The following is a 21,155-nucleotide window of genomic DNA, read 5'->3' on the forward strand; positions in this document are numbered from 1 at the left end:
AACATCTTTAGTAAGTCCCTGGGTTTAAGATTTCATTCGCAGTAGTTTAGGATGTGCATATATGTTAATTACCCCGGCCCTGGTAATTTATCACTGCCCAGCCAGGCTCACTTGTCCCCTTTCCTGCTCTAGGAGATATTGGGTGCCCTTGGAGTCCCCCTCCGTGTCCTGTTTCCAGGGGAACTCCATTTTCTTCTCCAGCAGAGATCAATCTCTAGGGAATTCCCCCCTACTGAGCTTCAAGTGCCATTTTAAAAGCAGCGCTGTCATCTTCCCTAATGGGTGTTTTCCTTGGAGTCTCTGCCGGGAGTGGAGGGAGATGGAAGGCTGCACAAAGGAATACTTGTCCCTTCTGGGCTGGGGTTTATATAAAATTCTGTCGGAGGGATTTTTTTATTGTGTTTGAGAGAGGAAGGCAGTGCATTGAGGAGGAGGTAGGTCCCTTTCTTAAGAGAGGATTCTCTCGAACCTGGGTGTTTTCCTGGAATAGTCTACATTCTAGAAAGCTATTAGGAGAAATTTTCTTTGCATCTGAAGACACGTAGTATTAAGAATTAGAAAGGGCAGGAGAGGAAAATGCAGGAACTCTTTTGCAACCAGAGTTATAAGATCGTTATGGAATTTGTGGGGTGGGGCAGGAACCCAGTCTTATTCAACTCAATGTCCTTCCCATGGCCTTGCACACAGGGAGGCTTCTATAAATGCTTGTGAAGTAAACCTCATCTTTATTTGGCTTTCATAATGCTTGAGGACTCTTGGCAGTTAGATGAAGTAAAAATATAATGAGCCTTGGGGAGTATCTCTGGGCTTCCTAGATGAGATGCTGCCCGATTCGTGAATCATTTAATAAAGCCAATTAGATCTTCAAATTATATATATATATATATATATATATATATAAATATAAAATGAGCTTTGGAGTTAGACATTCTTAGGTTTAGATCCCAGCTGTGCCTAGCTGTGTGAGCTTGGGCAAGTCACTTAACCTCTCTGGTTTTCAGTTTTCTCACTTGTAAAATGGGTAAATGGTCACAGGGTTTTTGTGAGAATTGAATGAGATAATTCAATGATCCACTTGATCTACTAAGCATTCAGTAAGGGGCTCAGTAAATGTTAGTTTTCTTCCTTCCTCCTACCGTGTTCCTACTGAGAATCTGTGGTTCTCAACTCCATCTGCATCTTAGAATCATGTAGGAAACTTTTAAAAAATACAGTTGTTCAGGCCCCACCCATTGAGATTCGGATTTAATTGGCCTGTGGTAGGGCTTGAGCATGGATGGGGTTTTGTTTTTGTTTTTGTTTTTTTTGCTGCGCTTCCCCTACCAGGGATTGAACCCTCACCCTCGTCAGTGAAAGCACGGAGTCCTAACCACTGGACCTCCAGGGAATTCCAAGCATGGGTATTTTTAAAAATCTCCTGTTAAAGGATACGTTTTTTTAAAGATAAAATCACGATTCCCATAGAAATAGAAAATGAACACACGGCAAAGATTTATTCAACTTATTAATCAATGAGGGACCCAGAAAGATGTTATAACTGGTTCAAATAATTCCAACAACACACACATATATGAGATCAGGAATGCTGAAATGAATTTACAAATAGCTGCAAAATTGGTCTGTATCCACAGGGTAATAATCAAATAATCAATTGCATTCCACTGAGGAAAATCCATTTGCATTTCTATGGATAAAATCATCTGCATTACTCTATGCTTTCTGTAATTTACCGAGTTGTAACGTAGCTCAGAGATGATGAATGATGCAGACCTCTATGAAATCAGATACCTGGACTAGTATATGAAACAGGACGCCCTGTAATCTGCTTTTTTGTACATTTTAATAACTTTCACACTTCCCCAGCCAGGGGGGAGCACCCTGCCTTAGACCTTTGTATATAGTTCTGTTAACAGTGTTATCACACTGTATCGTAGTTATTTGTGTTTGAGTTGTCCCACCTATGATAGAGGAGTACTTAAGTACAGGATTCGTGTTCTATTTATGTTTGTAACCCAGCACCCACCGCACTGCCTGGCCTACTTTATAAGTGCTTAAAAACTGTTGAATTCATAATTGAATTGAATTGGATAACTCTAAGAAGCAAGCAGAACGAGTATTATTCTCCATCTTCTGATGAGGAAACTGAGGCTTTGAAAGTCTCCGATCAAGTCACACAGTCAGCTTGTGATGAAGTTGGGACTCAAACCCTCTCATCGATTTCCTCATTCAACCTTACTTCATTCAACAATGAGTACCTACTGTATATATACCAGTCACTGGGAGCAGTGGGCTTCTGCTGTCCTTGCCCTCAGGACCTCAGGATATGTAGGGCAACATGGCTTAGAGAACGTGAGCCAGAATGCCTGGGTTGTGCCTTGAAGCCAGCAATTATTAGCCATGTGACCCTGGACAAATTATTTGGCTTTTTGGTGCTTTCATTTTCTCATCCATAAAATAGGGAAGCCTACCAAAAAAGGATTAAATAAGGTAATACGGTGTGAAGTGTTTACTGCAGCTGCTGGTGCTCTAATCATGTGGGACTGTGAGCCTGTGACTCTGTTAAACACTGTGTCAGGTCCTGAGCTGCAAAGATGAGGAAAACTTGGATCCCCCCCCCCATTGCTTGAGAAGCTCAGTCTAGTGGGATGGAAAGAGTAGATCATTATTAGGTCTTGTGATGAGTGCAGCCATAGGGATGTGAGGAGGATTATGGGAGTGCAAGGGAAGGGGTGGGAGTTAGAGAGCTGGACTTCCGGGGAGCTGAGTCCTTAAGCATTAGCGATTGGCCTACCTGGGGGTACCTGCCAGGAGGTGGCTATTGCAGTGATTGAGGTGAGAAATTGAAGAGTCCTGACCAAGGCCACGGAAGAGAAGGCAGGGAGAGGGGAGAGATTTAGCTGATGGAATTGACGGGAATGAGAGATTGATTCGCTGTGGGCCTGAGGGCAGGAAGGTGCCAAATCTAGTGCTCCCCAGATGACCCCACACTGCCTTGGGTGGGAGGTTCTCTTTGCAGGTTTCTAACTTACTTCAGGGGAGAAGGGGACACCTAGCTATGTCCCAGATAACTGGAGACATGTTAAGAATGATTGACAACCTATTTAAAATATTTTCATTTTGTCTGCCTATCTTGTTTAGTTTGGGGAATATCATGCCCTACCATCCATCATGGAGTGTACAGTGCTTTTACACGTTATCTTTTAGACCCATATCCCTTTTTAAAAATAAAATCTCACCAAATATATCTAGTGGATTGAAGACGTAAAAGAGCTGCTTTGATGGAACTGGTAACCCGGAGCGGTGCCCACACTGCCCCCCCGTCCATGACATGGGAAGGCTCCTGGGAGCTCCCAGCTCTGTGGACCGCAGTCTAGCCCAGTGGTTCTCCAAGGGAGGTCCCTGCACCAGCAACATCAGTGTCACCTGCATTTTTAGAGGTACAGATTCTTAGCCCTCATCCTAAACCCACTGAATCAGAACCTACAATCTATGTTTTAACAAACCCTTTAAGTAATTCTCATGCCCAGAAATGGGGAGTGACTTGCTTTAAGTCATTCAGGGAGTTTAATGCGATTTAATTATTGAGTGTCCAGTGTGTGCCAAACTCTAGTGTATATGTTGCAGGGGTTACCAAGAAAGTTAAGTCTCTGAATTAGTTATGCATTGCTGAGTAACAGATTAGCCCACAGCTTAGCCACTTAAACAACAGGGTCATGGATCTGGGTGTAGCTCTGTGGAATCCTTTACGTCAGGGTCTCTCACAAGGCTGTAGTCAAGGTGTTGGCCAGGGCCTCAGTCTTCTCAAGGTTCAGCTGGGGCAGGATCCACTTCTAAGTTCACTCAGTGGTCTTTGGTAAGATTTAGATTCTCAGGGGTGGGTTGGCTGATAGCCTTGGTTCTTTGCCACATGGGCCTCTCCATAGGGCAGCTCACATCATGGCATGTGGCTTCATCAAAGTGAGCAAGCGGGCTTCCCTGGTGGCGCAGTGGTTAAGAATCTGCCTGCCAATGCAGGGGACACAGGTTCGAGCCCTGTTCTGGGAAGATCCCACATGCCACGGAGCAACTAAGCCCCTGAGCCACAACAACTGAGCCTGCGTGTCTGGAGCCTGTGCTCTGCAACAGGAGAGGCCGTGATAGTGAGAGGCCCGCACATCGCGATGAGGAGTGGCCCCCGCTAGCCGCAACTGGAGAAAGCCCTCGCATAGAAACCAAGACCCAACACAGCCAAAAATAAATAAATAAATTAATTAATTAATTTAAAAAAAAAAAAAGTGAGCACGCAAGAGAGAGAGGGCGCCCAAGACGGAAGCCATAGTCGTTTATAACATAACCTTGGAAGTGACTTGTGCTCTAGTCCAGTCTTCATTAGAAGTGAGTCACTAGCTCCAGCCCACATTCAAGGGGAGGGGATTACACAAGGGCATGAATACCAAGAGATGGGACCTTAAAAGATCCCACAGTCTCTGTCTCTGCCTTGCATTTACAATTGGGGCATCAAATCAATACACACCTAATGAGGAATCAGTCAGAGAAGGAAGGTGGTCATAGAGGTGGCACAAGTTCAGTGGTGGCTCAGAGAGAAGTAATTCTCTGGTTGGAGGAATCAGGAAGGTTTCCTGGAGGAGGCGGCATTAACAACGGACCTTGAAGGAGTGGAGGATGTGCCATTGACTGAGAAGGGGAGGCCTGGTGGAGGACACAGCCTAGGCAAAGGCAGTGAGGTGAGCAAGTGAAGGGCCTGCTCAGGTATCCAGGTATCAAAACCATCTCACTTGAGTGGAGCCTATATAGAGAAAGGGAGAATAAAGTGACACTGGAGATTGGAGCCATAGGTGGACGGCTTCCACTGTAGATGTGGGAGCTCTCCCCTTGATGGGGGGGGTGGGGCAGGAGCTGGGAGAGGTGTGGCTTCCATCATTACGGGGTTCAGGACTGAGGGGCTCCGAGCCCAGTGCTTCCCTGTTCCACCAGCCTGGCCGTGCGATCCACGCCCCATCTCCTCTTGTAGTTCGGACGCACTGAAGTCATCGACAACACACTCAATCCCGACTTTGTGCGCAAATTCATCGTGGATTACTTCTTCGAGGAGAAGCAGAACCTCCGTTTTGACCTGTAAGTAGAAGATAGTGCTGAGGATGGAGCTGGGGAAGGAACCATGGCTGGGAGGTGGGGCTACAGGACCTGTAGTGGGGCGGGAGTTTCCTCACTAGGGAAGGTAGGGGGGAGCTGTGATAGTAGAGGAACCCAGGGTTGGCCTGGGATAAAAGTGACAATTAGCTGAATCCAGCCCCACCTTCATCAGGAGGTGGAAAGGAGGTGGGGAGGGGGAACAAATGCACCCCCCCCCCATTTGTCTCAGTGTGGGAGGGTGCTGGGCAAGCTACCTGATTCGGGGGGGTGTTGAGGAAAGATCTTGGGGGCAACCCAGCTCTAATTCTGGGGAACCCTTTTCCCCCCAGCTCCTCATTGACCTCTCCCTCTGTCAAAGCTTGTTCTGGGAGAGGGTCCCCTCCAGTTCCCCTCCTGCAGAGGTAACTTGGCTGATGGGGCTCAAAGCATCTGTGTGTTTATCACGAAGATGCAGAGTGCCCCTCTCCTGAGGTTAAAGATGATGGTGGGATTTTAGTCTGATGAGCAGGTGGAGGAGTGGTGTTTTGTTGTTTTTTCGGGGTCTAGGGTGATTAGAAAGGACTGTGCCCTAGAGAATTGTGAACTGAGTGGGGAAGAAAAGAGGGGTTGGCACCTGAGAGAGCAAAGGAAAAACATGCAGTGAAAGGAAATGACTTTGGAGGCAGTGATAGGAGGACTTGAGGCCCAGAGCAGTCAATGCAGCCCATTGTAGTGAAGTCACCTGGTGACACTTTGGAGAGAGGAAGTGCTCAGGGAAGGGGACTGGCACAATGACGACTGCCCCTCAGCAGGAGTTGTCTGTACCTAGAATGACTGTTTGGCTACACAGATGGCCAGTGTGAGTAGAGGCGGGATGCAGGAGGGAAGGGCTGCAGGTGAGGCTGTGGGTGAGCCGGCCCCAGGTGAAGGGAGGTGCCCAGCTGCAGGATCAGCTGCCTGTGGCGGGCTGAGGTACAGGTATTCATGCCTCCCTCTTTCTTGAGTGCCCAGGCCTGAGGGCAGGTTGGGCAGGCCTGGGCAAAAGGGAACAACCAGGGAAGGTCAAAGGCAAGGTACTGAAGTCCAAGGGCAGCTGAGCCTTAGCTGGGAAGATGGGAGAACAGTCAGTGAAGAGCAGGGTGGCTTGGGTACCTGTGAACCAGCCAAGGTGGCAGAGCAAGTTTATTTTATTTTTTCAATTTTTAACAAGTTATGACTTATATATAGTGAAGTGCCCAAATCTTAATAGCGCTACCCCAATGATGCATTTTGATATCCATTTACCACCCAGATCAAGAGACAGACTAGCACCTTAGAAGGCTCCCATTTGCATCTCCCTGCTATTACTCCCAGAAATATCCACTGTGTTGGTGCCTGGTTTTGGGGGAGCAGGGGTCCTGGCTCAGCTCAAGAAGCCAGGCAATTTGGGGCAGGATGCCCCAGCTGCCTTCACCATCTCTCTGTGTTCCCTGCAGATATGACGTTGACTCCAAGAGTCCTGATTTATCCAAACACGTGAGTTCTGCCAGTGCCTGCCCAGCAATTCTGAAAGTCTCTTAAATGCCAAACTGAGTTGGCCTTGGGCTTCACTGTGACACAGAGTGTGTCTGATGCTGCATCCTGTCATTTCAGAGCCCTCATACTTCCAGGGGTGGGGTGATGGGGGAGGTGGGATGGCTGTGAGCAGAGTGGGTGACAGTGGTCTTTTCTGTACTCTGGATGTGCAGGATTTTCTGGGCCAGGCCTTCTGCACCCTTGGAGAGATTGTGGGGTCCCCTGGGAGCCGCCTGGAGAAGTCCCTCACGTAAGTGTTCAGGGGAGTGGGACCTGTCTGGTTTGCTTCCTCAGTGATGGGCCAACTTCCTATTCATCCTTGCTGAGGGCTGGCTCAGGGGAGGGGCAAAGCAGTCAGCCAGTCATAACAGACAATCGAAAATAAGGAGACCTCGTGGGCCTTGCCCTTGCAGGGCTTTTAACCCAGTTATCTTGGAGGGACCCTGGCTCAGTTATTAGAACCCCATGTTCCTTAGCATGGCCCGAGATACTATCTACCCCACTCCCACACCCCACCCCATCATTGTACAGGGGAAGAAACTGAAGCCCAGAGAGGGAAATTGATTTGCCCAAGGCCACACAGCTAGGAAGTAGAAGAGCTGGGATTTGAACCCAGGGATCTACTCACAAAGAGTATTCCTCAGATTGTTCATACCTTGTTGAGGCCAGAGATGGGCATGGTGAGGCCCTCCCTATCCTGCCCTGCCCCTGCATCATAGGGTTTTAAGAGCTTTTAGGGGAAGACTGTTATTACACTGAGCAGGCTCTGGGATGTGGAGTCCCAAGGCTTCTCACAGTGGAGCCTGAGGGTGGCTTCAGGGACCAGCCAGGTTGGCCAGGTGATGGGGTGACCTCTCTTGTCCCTGTTTCAGGAAGCCCCAGGAGTAGGGCCCAGGCAAGAGAGGCCTGCACACTAGGACAAGTGTCCAGATCATAGGGCAGGGTGGGCAGAAAAGCCCCCCACTTGCTTCTGCCAAGTTCACACTGGATGCTGTCCCCTCACCGTGATCAATAACTGCAGAATGTGTTATTGTGTGTGTGGGGGGGTGGTCTCTCTCCCAGGCCCTTGTCTCTGACCCCCAGTAACTATGTGGTAACTTCCGGGTCCCCAGAAAGGCCTCACTATCCCCCCAAAGGTCTCCTCCTCTGGGTTCACAGAAAATAGTGATAAATAGCTATCATTTATTGAGAACAGGGAGTAAACTTATGTTTTGGGGCTCTGAAGTTTATAGAGTTTGGGGTCCCAGGAGTGAGTTTGTGTCTGCCCCTCTCAGCTCCCCACAGCCTGGATCAAATGCACATGAGTTATTTGGGTCTGTGCTGTCCCCTGGCCCACCTTTGGTGGAGGGACACACCTTCAGGAGGGATCAAGGAAGACTTGGGGTAGGGGATGGCTAGTGGTAGGAGCCTTAAAGGGTAAGCGGGATCTAAAATGTCGAGATGCTGGGTGTTGGTGAAGGAGGGGGGATCTACTCTCCCCACTGAAGACACATGAAGTTTTCATGTGTCTAAGTCTAGTTGTCTCCCAGGCTAGACCTATGAATGGCTCCCTTTCATTGGGCATCTATTCTGAACCAGACAGTCTTTTGTCTCCATGGCCTCATGTGATTAGCTCAGCAATCTCCCCATTTCACAGCCCGAACACTGAGGCTCAAAGAGGTAGAGCAGAGGTTCTCAAACTGTAGCAGGCATCAGCATCACCTGGAGGGCTTGTTTAGTACAGACTACTGGGCTCCAACCCCAGGTCTGGGCAAGGGCCTGAGAATTTACATTTCTAACACATTTCTAGGGGCTGTGATGCTGCTTGCCTGGGGTCCACACTTTGAGAACCCCTGGGGTTGGAGCTGCCCAGGGCTTCACAACAAGGTTTGGGAAGAAGACCTCTCCTTCCTCTGGCCTGTGGCTCTTGGTCCTGTTTTGATGTTTGACCCAGAACAGAAACCCGTCTCCAAGAATCTAGATGCCGAGTGCTCTGGCCTCTCAGGATGGGGGTACTCAGCTCATGACCTGCTCTCTCTCTCTCCACAGAATAGGAGCATTCAGCCTGAATTCCAGGACAGGCAAACCCATGCCAGCTGTATCCAACGGGTAGGCCACCAGACATCTCTGGCCCTGGAGTCCTCAGACATTCAGCCAGCTCTGCAGAGAGGGCCTCAGAGCCCTGGCCCAGTCCCTGCTCCTACCACTGTGCCTTCAGCCCTGGTCAGGGACACAGAGAGGGTCCTGGGTCCCTCCTAAAGTGGCACTTTGGGCCACTCCGCAGCTGGCCCTCCCCCCGTCCAGGCTAGAGCTCCCTCATCCCCAACCCTAGTGGCTCATAGGACTTCAGGGAGCAGGGTGGGGCTTAGAGGTAGGGGCTGTTTCTGGGAATCAGCAGGGGCTGGGCACTCTTCCTTCCCTTCCTCTCCCCCGGCCAGTTTTCTTCCACCTCCCACCTCCTCTAACCCTTCCCCTCTCTTCTCTTCATCTCCTCCCCGTCTTCTCCATTGCTTCCACTGCTGGATGTCAGCCTGCTCACAGAGTGGCTTCTGCTAAATCCTTACTTTCCGCATTTGCTTACCAGCTGCGGTGGGCTGGCCTTGTTCCCTCAGCCCCCACCCTGAACATCTGCTTTTGGCTGGCGTCACGCAGATATGGCAACAAAGACCCTCCCACTCTTTCCCTTTCCTCTCCTGGTTGGAGAAAGGGTCCTCACCTGGCAGGGGTGGGGAAGCCAGGGTAGGGAACATCTGCTTGGGGGACCAGCCTGGAGGTGCCTCTGGAGACGAGCATTTTGGCTGAGTAAGCAAAGCTCCACTGGCCTTTGCAGAGGGCTCCTAGAAGTTGGGGTCCCAGCAGCTGGATTGGCCACCAGACTAGCGGGATGTGGGAAAGAGGCCTTCAGGGGACCCAGGGATGCTCACAACCCAGGAAGTATATGGATGCTGGTTTATAAGAAGAGTAGAGAAGCAACAATTGGAGAGGGAGCAGGAGTCAGAGAGAGAAACAGAAAGGGAGAGCAAGAAAGACCAGAGAGAGGGAGGGAGGGAGAGAGAGAGAGAGAGGCCGAGCGAGCGGGTGGGAGCAGATTGGGGCTGAGAGCGTAGAAGGAAAGATTGGAAATAGAAGAGGGGCTAAGAGGCAAAGAGAGGAGCAGATGGAGAACCATTGGACAGAGGAGGCTGGTGTGAGGATTCTATCTCCCTGGTCAAACAAATCAATCTTTACTAGCAAGGAGGGCCAGATTGGGGGGCGGGGGAGGTAGGGAGGGGCTTTGGGTTACTCAGATTAGCTGCCCAAGTCTAGGGGGACAAGCTGGCAGGCACTGCCACCTGCCTATGGCAGGGGAACCTCGAGATGCAGCCCCTGCTCTGCTCACCTGATTTGGAGAGATTTGGGCTGTCTCATCAGCCCTCAGGGCCAGCTCCCATGCCTCCCCTGTTTGAGAACCTCTCCCTTTAAGAGCTGGCACGGGGGAGAGCTCCATCAGTGGTTCTCAAAATGTGATCCACAGTCAACATGCTGGTGGCCCTGAGGCTGGCCCAAGTGTGGGGCTGGATTTTATCAGCTTTGCACAATTGTAAAGGAAACCGGGCAGGGAGAGAAATGGTGCTCTTGAGGGCCTTCTCTGTGCCAGGCACTGTGTGTGTGCATATTAGTTAGTAAAATGGATGCTACAATTACACCCATTTTATGGGCCAGGAAACTGAGACTCAAGAGAGGTGTAGTAGTGAGCCCAAAGTCACACAGCTACTGGACAACATGCCATTTTCTTCTCCCTTCCAGTGGCCCCTGGCTGCACTGGGACCCCCCTGGGTTAGTCCTGAACATCGGAGTGGGATGGGCTGGTGCCTGGGGGAGGGGTCCCTCCTGATCAAAGGAAGAGGTAGTGCAGATCCCCTGGGTAGAGCCCCACCCTGGGAATTGCCCTCCTAGAGGGGATTCTCTGGGTAGGCTGACTTCATGTCCTGGTTGCCTCCCTCACAGAGGACGCACATGATTGGCCGGGATCTCTCTCCCCCAGAGAGACCCCAGCCAAGAAGTTTAAGGGGAGGGAGCCATGGGAGAGGGCCCAGCAAACTGCCACCAAGAGTATACCAGTCCTCCTGCTTTACCCCCTCTTACTGCTCTCCCACCTACGATGAATCAGAGTGGCTCAGAGCTGGAATGTTCCGGGACTCTGGGGATCAGCTGGGCGCAGGGTGGGGTGGCTAGCCCACGAGGTCTTTTGCCCACAGAAGTGGTCTTTGGATGGAAAGTTTGAGGACCACTGGTCTGGAAGCCTCCGGGTGAGTCTGGATGCTTTTCCAATTCTAGGACTTTCACTGCAGACAGTACCCTTCTTGGCGGGCTCTTGGGGAGCAGGGGGCGGGGCAGCTCCAGGCCTGGGGGCCTGGCCCAGGAAGCAGTGCCCTAGGCCACAGGAGACTCTGTCTTCTTAGGGGCTTTGGGGCAGATCTGCTGGATGGTCGGTGGGGGCGGGAGGAGGATGAAGAGGGCTGATTCAGGGAGAGTTCAGGCTTGTGTCTCTGTCTTTGTCTGACTTTCCATTCTTTCATCTTCTCCTCTCCCAGTGGTGTCCCAGGGAAGAAATGTGGCACCATCATCCTTTCCGCTGAGGAGCTCAGCAACTGCAGGGTGAGTGGCTGAGGGACTCCAGGACAGGACCTGGTGGGGGTGGGGATGAAGCAGTGACAGAGAGCAAGCTGGCCTCTCTGTGACCCTGGGACCACAGGGTCGTTATGTGTCGTTGGAGGGACTGGGGGAAGACAGGGCTCCTCAGTCTGACCTGGCTGTCGTAGAAGTCCACAACATCGGAACTAGAAGGTGTCTTCCCTTTTTACAGCTGAGCTGAGGCCCAGAGACAGGAAGAAACTCGCCCACAGTCAGCAGCAGAGCTGGGCTGGGAGCCCTGGTCCACTCCCCATCATGGCCACCGCTCACTTGTCCTTGAGCCAAGACTGCCTTGGCACTGACACTGGCAACAGAGGGGCCTTTTCAGTCTTGGAGCCTGGGCGCTTGGCATTTAGTCGTCATATTTCACTTTTAGCTCTGGAGTAGAGTGACACCCCTGCATGGGGCTGAGGGAGTGAGAGCATGTGGTGTGTGTGTGTGTGTGTGTGTGTGTGTGTGTGTGTGTGTGTTGGGAAGCCAGAGTCTGCAATCCTAGGCAGCCCTTGGTTTTGCTTCTTCTGTGGCACCGTGGAAAAGAAGGAGATGGGGACAGCTGGCAGGTAGCCAAGCACCGAAGAAGGGGCTCAGGGGACCCAATAGCTAATAATGCTGATAAAATGCAGTAATGATGATAGTTTCTGTCTGTCAATGTCTGGGCATTTTACATGTTATCACTACTTCTGACAACAATCCTAAGAGGTAGGGTAACCATTGTTATTCCCATTTTATGGTTGAGGAAAGTGAGGTTCAGAGAGGCTAATCACCTGTTCAAGGACAATAAGTGGTAGAGCCAGGGTTCTAATCCAGGTCAGCCTGATTCTGAAACCCAGGCTTATTCCCCTAAACTACCCAGGCTTGCATGCCCCTTAGGTTAATTAGGAGCCACAGGTGAGAACATAGACGGTCATAAGGAGAAAAGGAGACAGCGACAGTGTGAGCACAAGACCAATTCTGGGGTAACCTGGGAACTCAGCTTCCTATGGGGCTGGATCCAGCTCAGATTAGAGGGCCTGGGAGGGATGAGGAGAAACAGCATTTTCTGACCTTCCTGGGAAGGCAGTATAACTATTGTATCCATTAGCTATCAGTATTTACCATATTAGAAGTTAAAATTGAGGGACTTCCCTGGCAGTCCAGTGGTTAAGACTCCGCGCTTCCACTGTAGGGGGCGCAGGTTCAATCCCTGGTTTGGGGAACTAAGATCCCACATGCAGCAGCACAGTGCGGCCAAAAAAAAAAAAAAAAAAGTAATTTAAATTATGTATTAATTCATTTAAAAATAACAATAGTTTAACCCATTATAGGTTAACAGAAGTAACATCTTTTTTGAAAAATAACTATATTTTCCAAAATAAAAGTCATTTAGTGAGAAGGGTGCTTTGCTTTATATTAAAAAAAATCGCTTTAACGTCTGGCTTAACAGAAGAGCTGGGTTCTCATATCAGCTTCTGCAGTCAATCTGTTATGATATCACTGTTGGATAACTTCTAGAAAACTCCATGTCTTATCAGCATTATTATGAAAATAGCTTTGGCCTCGTGGACTCCCTTGGGGGTTCCTGGTCCATACTTTGAGAACTACTGGTATGTATGGAGGTATAAATTGTTAGCCAACATTAATTGAGCGATTATTCTGAGACACACACTGCGCTAAGTGGTGTATAGTATCAGTTTATTTATCTGATATATGTATCCGTAGAATGATGTATTATAATATCTGATGTATTATGGTCCTCATTTTACAGAGAGGTTAAGGGACCTGCCCAAGATCACACAGCCACTGAGTAGAAGAGATGTGAACCCAGGCAGTCTGGTCCTAGAGCCAGGGTCTTTAATGACTAGGCTGTAGTGTCCCAAACTCTGCTTTCAGGGGCTTCCAGTTGGAAAATAAGACACAGAATTTTTAGGACGGGGCAGTATAACAATGACCAAATCACCTCAAACACAATTGCTCAATCTGGTTTCTCTACTTGTCTGTTTACCTCAGTGGGTCTGGAGGAACTTGACCGCAGGACTAAACCTCCCCCTCGTATACACCCAGCAGAGGGCGTGGCGTGCAGTAGGTGATCACAGGGCTTCTTTCGTGAATCTGTGATTGAATGAATAGGAAGCACAAACCAAATGTTTAGTAGCAGGTGATGATGAAAACTCCTATGCCTATACGTGCTGGCGACCTCAACGCTGTTAGAGTCCCAACAAGGGAGAGAATGCAGCTGATGTGTAGACTAGAGCTTCTGTTCAAGCTTCCTGAGCCTCAGTTTCTCCACATGTATGCTGGGGCTGATAGGCTGGCTGTGAGGATTAAAGGAGATCGTGAAGGTGACTGTGCCTAACAGGGGCTGGGCTCCTAGTGGGTGTCTGGGAAAGGTTGAATCTGAATTCCCTGAAGCCTAGATTCAGTTTGCCCCCATGCTTATAACTCAGTCGGTGACTTCCTCCCTAGTTTATAATTAAAGTAATGTAAGTGAAAGTGCTTTGGAAATTCTAAAGCTGTAGACAGTGCTGGGTGCTGTTATTGGTCTAGTTTTCTGGGATTGGTAAACAGTCTGAGTTTAATACCCATTAGGCTCTGCCTCCTCCTCCTCCTTCCCCACTCCTCCCTTCCCCTCCTTCATCCAGGGATGACAGCAGTTTCTTTGATTTAAGCTGTTTCAGAGCAAGTGGGGTTTGGGGGGGGGGCTCCCTCCCTTCCTCTTGATATTGTCAGCTCCTTTTCTTTTGGGGCATCTTTGGCTGAGTTCTGTCTTTCCCTAGAATACTTGCAAGGAAAAGAGACTAATTCCCAGCATCTGGCTGAATTAAAATAATTACATCTGAACGGCTTTGCTTCTGTCGTTCCAGCATTCAGTAGGAGGATCAAAGGAAGAGGGTGGAGTCTGAGAGATGGTTTTTCACCAGAGCAGGGCTTCCTGCTCAAATGAATATATTCTGCCAAAGCAGACAAACCCTCCCTTCATCCATGGGGATGGTGTGGGCGGGCAGGGACCAGCAAAGGATTAGAGTAGACTCCAGCGGGTCACCAGCGTGCTTTGATGGGTTATAGAAAAACCCTTCTCATCTGGAATTTAAATACCAAGAAAGTTCCAACAATCCGAATTTGATCCAAAATATTATTCAGTGATGCTTGATGTTGACAACGACGAGTTAATCTCCTGAAGGGGCTCTGAATGACCAAAGAATTCATTATGCTCATCAGTAAAACAATGATTTTTCTGTGTAATACTGAGCAATATTTGCATAGTCCTCAGAGTTGACCAAGACTCTCATGTTAACAGTCTATTTGATTGTCACCATGGGGCTCAGGCCTGGGTAGGTGTGAGTAACCCAGTGTACACATGCAGAGAGGTTGAAGTGACCTGCCTAAGATTGCAGGATTCTAGCCCAAGCCTTGGTTCAGGGAGTCTTTCCCTCACCCAGGGAAGTCCCGAGTCTTCATGGTACATGGAACAGCTGTGGGCTTTGTGGTCTTTGTCAGGCCAGTAGCCTTTAGCAGGCATGGTGAGTGGCTGGGCTTCTGGAGAGAGGCAGGGGGGTGTTGCGGGTGCAGGGAGCAGAGAGCTCCTTGCCTTCCCCTCCCCAGACCCTTAGCTACCCTTAAGGCTGCCAGCCACCCAGACCAGCCTTGCTCTGGAGCCAGGAGATCCTGGCCGGATGCACATTCTCACTGCCTCCCAGTCAGGTCCTTGCACACACTGGCCAAAGTGTGGCTCACCTCTCACAAGCCAAGGGAGTCAAAGCTTCACACTGCAGCTGCCCCTCCCCCACCTCTTTTAGGTATCACCAGCCTGCTCGTGTATTCATTCATTTCATTTCATCAGATATGCTTTGGCTCAGTTCATGCCCTCCCAGAGTTTCCAATTTAGTATGAGAGACAGAAATTGCCAACCAGCAATCAATCACAGTACAGCAGTGGTCCTCAACCCTGCCTCTTTTTTATAACAAATATTTTATAGCACTCTTTAGTATCCTGAAGGAAAATTCATGGATATACTATACGCTATTCCAAAATACATACAGGTGAGGCAATGAGCCCTTGCAGCTACCTGGGGGAAGATGGATCCAGGCAAAGAGATTAGCTCTTGCAAAGGCCCAGGAACAGGAGAAGAGTGATGAGTGACATCAGAGAGGCAAGGGTGTGGGTGAGTGTGGGGGCCAGGTTGTGTGGGACCTTGTGGCCGGGGAGCTTAGCTTTGAATCCTGTTAAAGTCAGAACTCTCATTGTTCTAAAGACAAACTTCAGAGAGAGCCCAGTGTCTCTATATGGGAGGCTCAGGAAGAGTCCTGGGAGGGAGGGAGAAAGATAAGAAGAAAGAGGTAAGGTGAAGTGGGGTGAAGTGGTGAAGGTTTTCTGAGTGTCAGAATATGCAGGTTGATGTTTGGGAAAAATGTGTGTGTGGCCAGCATGGGTGTAAGTGTCCTGCATGATAAATGATCAGGATTCAGACATCACCTTTTAAAAAAGTTAATTTGTAATGTTTTGGTCTTAGAAATTATCTTTCTTTCTGGTTAAAAAAAAACAGAATGAAAGAAAACAAAACAAAAACATTTTTCCTGATGCTAGAAAAATAACATGTTTCTAACAGACAGTTGGAAAATACAAAGAATAGAAACATCAACAAGAGATAATCACTGTTGACATTTTGATGCATTTCCTCCAAGGTTTTTTTTTCTGGGCGTACAAATATATAGTTTTTTCTTATAATTAGTAGAATATGGTAACCAGATTTATTTTCCCATGTCACTAGATATTCTTGGAAGACATTTTTAATAGCTGTATATCATTTTTCTGTTTATGGATGGGCCATAATTTATTAAAGCTATTCTCTTAAAGGAAACAGTATAATTAATACTGCAGTGAACATCCTCATAGCTGAATTGTTCCATTTTCCTTTGAACTTTAGTTGATGGATTTTGGTTAGTATCCCAGACACACAGGCTCAGTGAGCAGGAGGAAAAACGGTCAATCTGGACTATTCAGCCTCTGAATGACCAAATCAACAGTTACACAACTGTTGGATTGCTTGAGAAGTCAGTCATTAAGACAGCAGAGAAAAACCAGCTTGACCTCAAGGTGGTTATTCCCATCAATGTGTAGCAACAGGCCTAGTCTCCTAGACCAACTTTAATACTCACCATCTGCATTAGAATAAACTCTAGCCTATGGGGTCTTTGCTTCTATCCCTGAATGCCTACACCCTAGGTCTCCTGCTTCTGCAGTTTTATCCAGGCGGGCTGGGGCTCTGGGCCCCTCTGTGAATGCAGAAGCCCTTCTGAAGGTCACTGGTCACAGAATCACCCCCAGCTCTGAGTTGTGTTTCTCTCTACTGGAACGCTAAATTTCAGAGTTGTGGCTAATGATTCTTTTTATTTTTATTTTTTAATTTAATTTTTATTTTATATTGGGGTATAGTTGATTTACAATATTGTGTTAGTTTCAGGTGTACGACAAAGTGATTCAGTGATACATATACATATATCCATTCTTTTTCGGATCCTTTTCCCACATAGGTTTTTTCTTTTTAATCAATGTCTTCTTTTTTCAGACTAAAAAAGACAATGTACTAATTCCAGGAAATTTGGAAAATGCAGCAAATATTAAAGAGAAGACAGTAAATGTCACCATGGTTCCACCATCTATTTAAAAGTGCTTCTTAGGGTACAGCGTGTGAGCAGTAGGGCAAAGTGGTTAAGAACTTGGGCTCTGGATCCAGACCAAATGCCATTGCTTACGAGCTATGTGACCCTGGGCAGGTTACCTGACCTCTGTGTGCCTCAGTTTCTTCATTTGTAAAATGACTTTATTTAGATTTTTGATATTTTATGTATCATGGATTTTTGCATTGATTTTGATTTTTAAAAATATCGCATTAGGGACTTCCCTGGCAGTCCAGTGTTTAAGACTTCGCCTTCCAATGCAGGGGGTGCGAGTTTGATCCCTGGTCGGGGAGCTAAGATCCCACATGGCTCGAGGCCAAAAAACCAAAACATAAAACAGAAGCAATATTGTAACAAATTCAATAAAGACTTTAAAAATGGTCCACATCAAAAAAATCTTTTTAAAAAAATATCACATTAAAATCTTTGATTATTGAGATTTTTGGAGTCCCTTAAATTTTGCACTTGCCTTATCCTTGCTCTGATCCTGGGGGCTGCCAGCAAGACGGAAGCCAGAGCAGCCTTCCGTTCTCCTCCCCGCCCCGGGTGTTGCTACCCTCTCCCAGCCTTCAGCCCACTTGCTGACCTCCTGGGTCAGGGAGGCCTAACATGCTGGAGTGGGCCCGGCCACCACCCCAGAGAGAAAGGCTGTTTGCTGTGGTCTCCCAAGCAGCCTGATTAACATGCGGAAAGATGCAAATTGAGGCAATCCTGTTGTTTTAGAAGAACTTAATATGCTTTTTTAAAAGATAGGGTGAAAAGGCAGAAATTGCAGAAAATTATATATTGCAGGAGCTGTTTTATCATCTCTGCAGTTGATTCCAGAGATGCTTCTGGTTTGGGAAAGGCATATCATGTGTTCAGAGAGCCCCACTCTCAGGCTGAGAATGTCAAACAGCAGGACCTCTGACCCTCAGCCAGAATTTGCTGCTCCCTGATCCTGCTGGCCCAGTGCATTTTATTGCCGCTTCCCTAGCCTCTTCCTGGGGTCACATGTATATCAAGGGTTGATTCATTCATTAACCCTTGTTTAAGGGGAACAGTTGAAGCATAGTAAATAGGACTATTGACATAACCCAGAGGCACCTTCAAAAGCAAGTCCCCAAGCAGCTCCATGCTCCTTGTCTCACGGGCTCCCCATGGGCCACACACCCATTAGGGAGGAAGCTTTCCTTGGTTATAGCCTAGAAAGCTCTCTGAAGTTCTGTCTTATGCCCATGGATTTGACAATGGCCCCATACAGTTTATCATAATGGGCTTTTGGCGAATGTTTCTGGGTCTGGGTGGTGTTAGGGAAGGCAGATCAGGTTGAAGAACGAAATAAGCCCCCAGCAATGCCTCACACATATTTGCCATGGGGGTGGTGTGGGGGAATGAGATGTGGCTCACTGGAGGATGTTTCCAGTTAGATGAATTTCAGAGTCAGTCTTTTTTTTTTTTAACTAGCTTGCATAGAGGAGACTTTTCTAAAATGGATTTCACACTTCTCTGACTTCTCAAACTGAGGCTACAGAACATAATTAGACTTATCTTGATGATTCGGGGTCATCATTTGGAATCTCAGTTATTAATCTTTGGAGCCAGACTGTCTTGTTTCAATCCAAGCTTCTCCTTTTACTAAGCTTTGTAGCTTCAGGAAAGGGTATTAACTTCTCTGTGCCTCAGTCTCCTCAGCTTTAAAATGGGAATAACGATTGTAGTTATCGTAGATAAACACGAGTTGAACATTGGCAATTCCATATGGGTCAGCCCAGGAGTAGATGGCACTCGGCGAGTGCTGGCTTCTATTCTTTTAGCTGTTCTATGCTGGGCACTGTGGACTGGTACTTAACATATATCATCTCCCTTGGTCTTCCCAACAGTCTCACAGGAGGCATTATTACTTCATTTTTCCAGAGGAGAATACCAAGACTTAGGTTAAATTGCTTGCCCCAGGCTGCTCAGCTAGTAGATGGCAGAGCTGGGGTTCCAACCAGGTGTCTGTGGCTCCTTTGTACTGTTCTCTCTGTCAGGTGCTGTGCTGGGACCGTGGCCCTCCCAGTGGAGCACTAAATAGTCCTGGAAGTTAGGGTCTATTAAGTTCTTCATTAATATTTTTCTGATATTCCTACTCCCCTCCCTGATCTTGCAGGGCTCACAGGGGTTCTCCTAGGAAGGAAAAATAAGAGATTAGCCTCTGGATTTTGTGGCATCTGTTTTGGTTGTTTCAAATATATGTGTGTATTTCGTAGTCAACCAGTATAGGTGTCGTGTGCGGCTTGCCTGTGTTCATTCAGGAGAAGGTGTCACACAGGTGACCTCCAGACGTGGGAGAGGTCACTGTGATAACCACCAAGCTATGCCTGGGGAGGCTGGAGGGATCCTGGATTCCCAGACTGTCCCCTGAGCACCAGCCTTCCCCAGATGCCACCCCTTTCCCAGTATGCTCCCTGTGGCATCAGCACCAAAACCTAAACCGCCCAGCTGAAAAGGACAGTGGTGATCATCCTGTACAGTGCATCACTTTATAGATGAAACAGGCTCAGAGGGCTTGAAGGACTGCTGGGGCAAACTAGAACTCAGAGCTTTGCATTCCTTGCTGGGGCTCCTACTCAGCAAAGTCTGGTCTGTTTTCTGATGCCGCTGATGGTTCCATCCATGGGGAGGAGCCAGGGCCCACTTTATGGGCATGTGATCTGTTCAGTCACACAGGACCTGCTCTTGGTTTAATGCTCTGCTGTTACAGTCTTGAAATCTCTTAATACTCTTTGAACAAAGGACCTCACATTTTCCCTTTTTACTGGGTCCCACAAATTATATAGCCAGTGCCGGGAGAAGCCTACCAGGTCCTAGGCTTCCTCCTCTTTCTAGGCCTTGGGATGGAACTCCCCAGGATGGCATTTAAAGTGCTCCCTCCATCCAGAATGAGATGGGATTGGAACTTTCTCCCTGGGAAAGTTAGTGACTGCTGGGGATGGACTTAGAAGACTAGAGATTTTTCTGGGAGGGTGTGAGGGAAAGCCCTGAAGTCTAACTGCCTTTGTTACCACCACTGTGTGATCTTGGACGACCTCTAAAAGCCTCAGTTTCCTCATCTGTAAACTGGGGAGACTAGAGGAGTTACTTCATACTGTTATAATGAGGACTCAGTGAAATAATGTATGTAAACAGAAGGCTTAACACAGCACCTGGCATCGAGTAAGTGCTTGATAAGTCAGCCATTCTCTATTCCAGGTCTGAAGTCCTAGATTTCTCAGGAGGCTCTCAGATTCCTGGGGCTTCTAGGCCTTGGAATCCCCCAATCTGGCCTCCTTGTCCCTCTCAGGTGGGCGATGCTGAGGGACATGATAAAAGCCATCATTACCTGGGCGCCTCCGTGTGCTGGCCACTGTGCCCCAGCACTGCCCCTCAGGGCCTCCCTTCAGGAGACCCTCTCAGCCCAGGCTAACCTGAGTCCAGCCCTGACCCGAGTCAGAAGAAATCAGCAACTCTAAAGATACAGGGAAGCGGGCCACGTGAACTATAGTGTGCTCTGTGCTGGAAGAGGCATGACTTTGAAATCATGTTGAGTTCATACATGTTGAATTTCTGCTCCACCAGTTGCGAGCTGGTGATCTTGGGCAGGTTACCTAGCTTCTCCAACCCCCAGCATCCTCATTTGTAAAAAGCAACAAAGGGTTATTCTGAGGGCTAAATATGATAAGGCTGTAAAGCACTGAGTTCAGTGACAGGCCCACATAGATGGTATCTAATAAATGTTTGTTGAATGAATGAATGAGCAAGTGAATGGAGGGATGCTCTGTTTGCTGTTGTCAGATGTCCTTGAGGGAAGGCATATGAGGTGGTAGAGGTGGGAGTGGGGCAGGGACAGAGACAGAGACCACACACAGTGCGCGGGGGGAGGGGAGAAATATCCAAATCATCATAACTTGTGCACACACAGTACTTAGTGTGTGCAATATACTGTTCTCAGCGCTGTACTCAATTAACTCATTTCATCCTCACAAGCCTATGAGGTAGGCCTTGCCTGTACCCCCATTTTACAGATGAGGAAACTGAGCACAGAGAGGGTGAGTAACTTGCCCTAGGTCACACAGCTAGTAAGGGGGTGGAACGGAAGCAGGCAGCCTGGCTCCAGAGACCACATTCTTAACCATTATATCATACCCACTGCCCCAACCTTTGACCATGTCCTTCAAGCTG

At 48.3% G+C, this 21,155-nt stretch overlaps 1 protein-coding gene across 3 annotated transcripts in view; it reads left to right on the top strand.

Annotated features, from left to right (window-relative positions):
• The window catches only part of CPNE5 (copine 5), a 91,173-nt gene that overhangs the window by 35,956 nt on the left and 34,062 nt on the right, over positions 1-21,155 (top strand). For 2 of the 3 annotated variants that reach the window (XM_059938803.1, XM_059938804.1), the window contains exons 4-8: positions 5,012-5,115; positions 6,588-6,627; positions 6,840-6,916; positions 8,695-8,754; positions 11,220-11,283. In XM_059938803.1, coding sequence (XP_059794786.1) covers positions 5,012-5,115; positions 6,588-6,627; positions 6,840-6,916; positions 8,695-8,754; positions 11,220-11,283 — 345 coding nt within the window. Of the gene's footprint in view, positions 1-5,011; positions 5,116-6,587; positions 6,628-6,839; positions 6,917-8,694; positions 8,755-10,883; positions 10,935-11,219; positions 11,284-21,155 lie in introns of all 3 variants that reach the window. The other variant, XM_059938805.1, reaches the window with a different exon arrangement.

The sequence above is a fragment of the Balaenoptera ricei genome, chromosome 11 (genome assembly GCF_028023285.1).
Source record: "Balaenoptera ricei isolate mBalRic1 chromosome 11, mBalRic1.hap2, whole genome shotgun sequence".
NCBI lineage: Eukaryota > Metazoa > Chordata > Mammalia > Artiodactyla > Balaenopteridae > Balaenoptera > Balaenoptera ricei.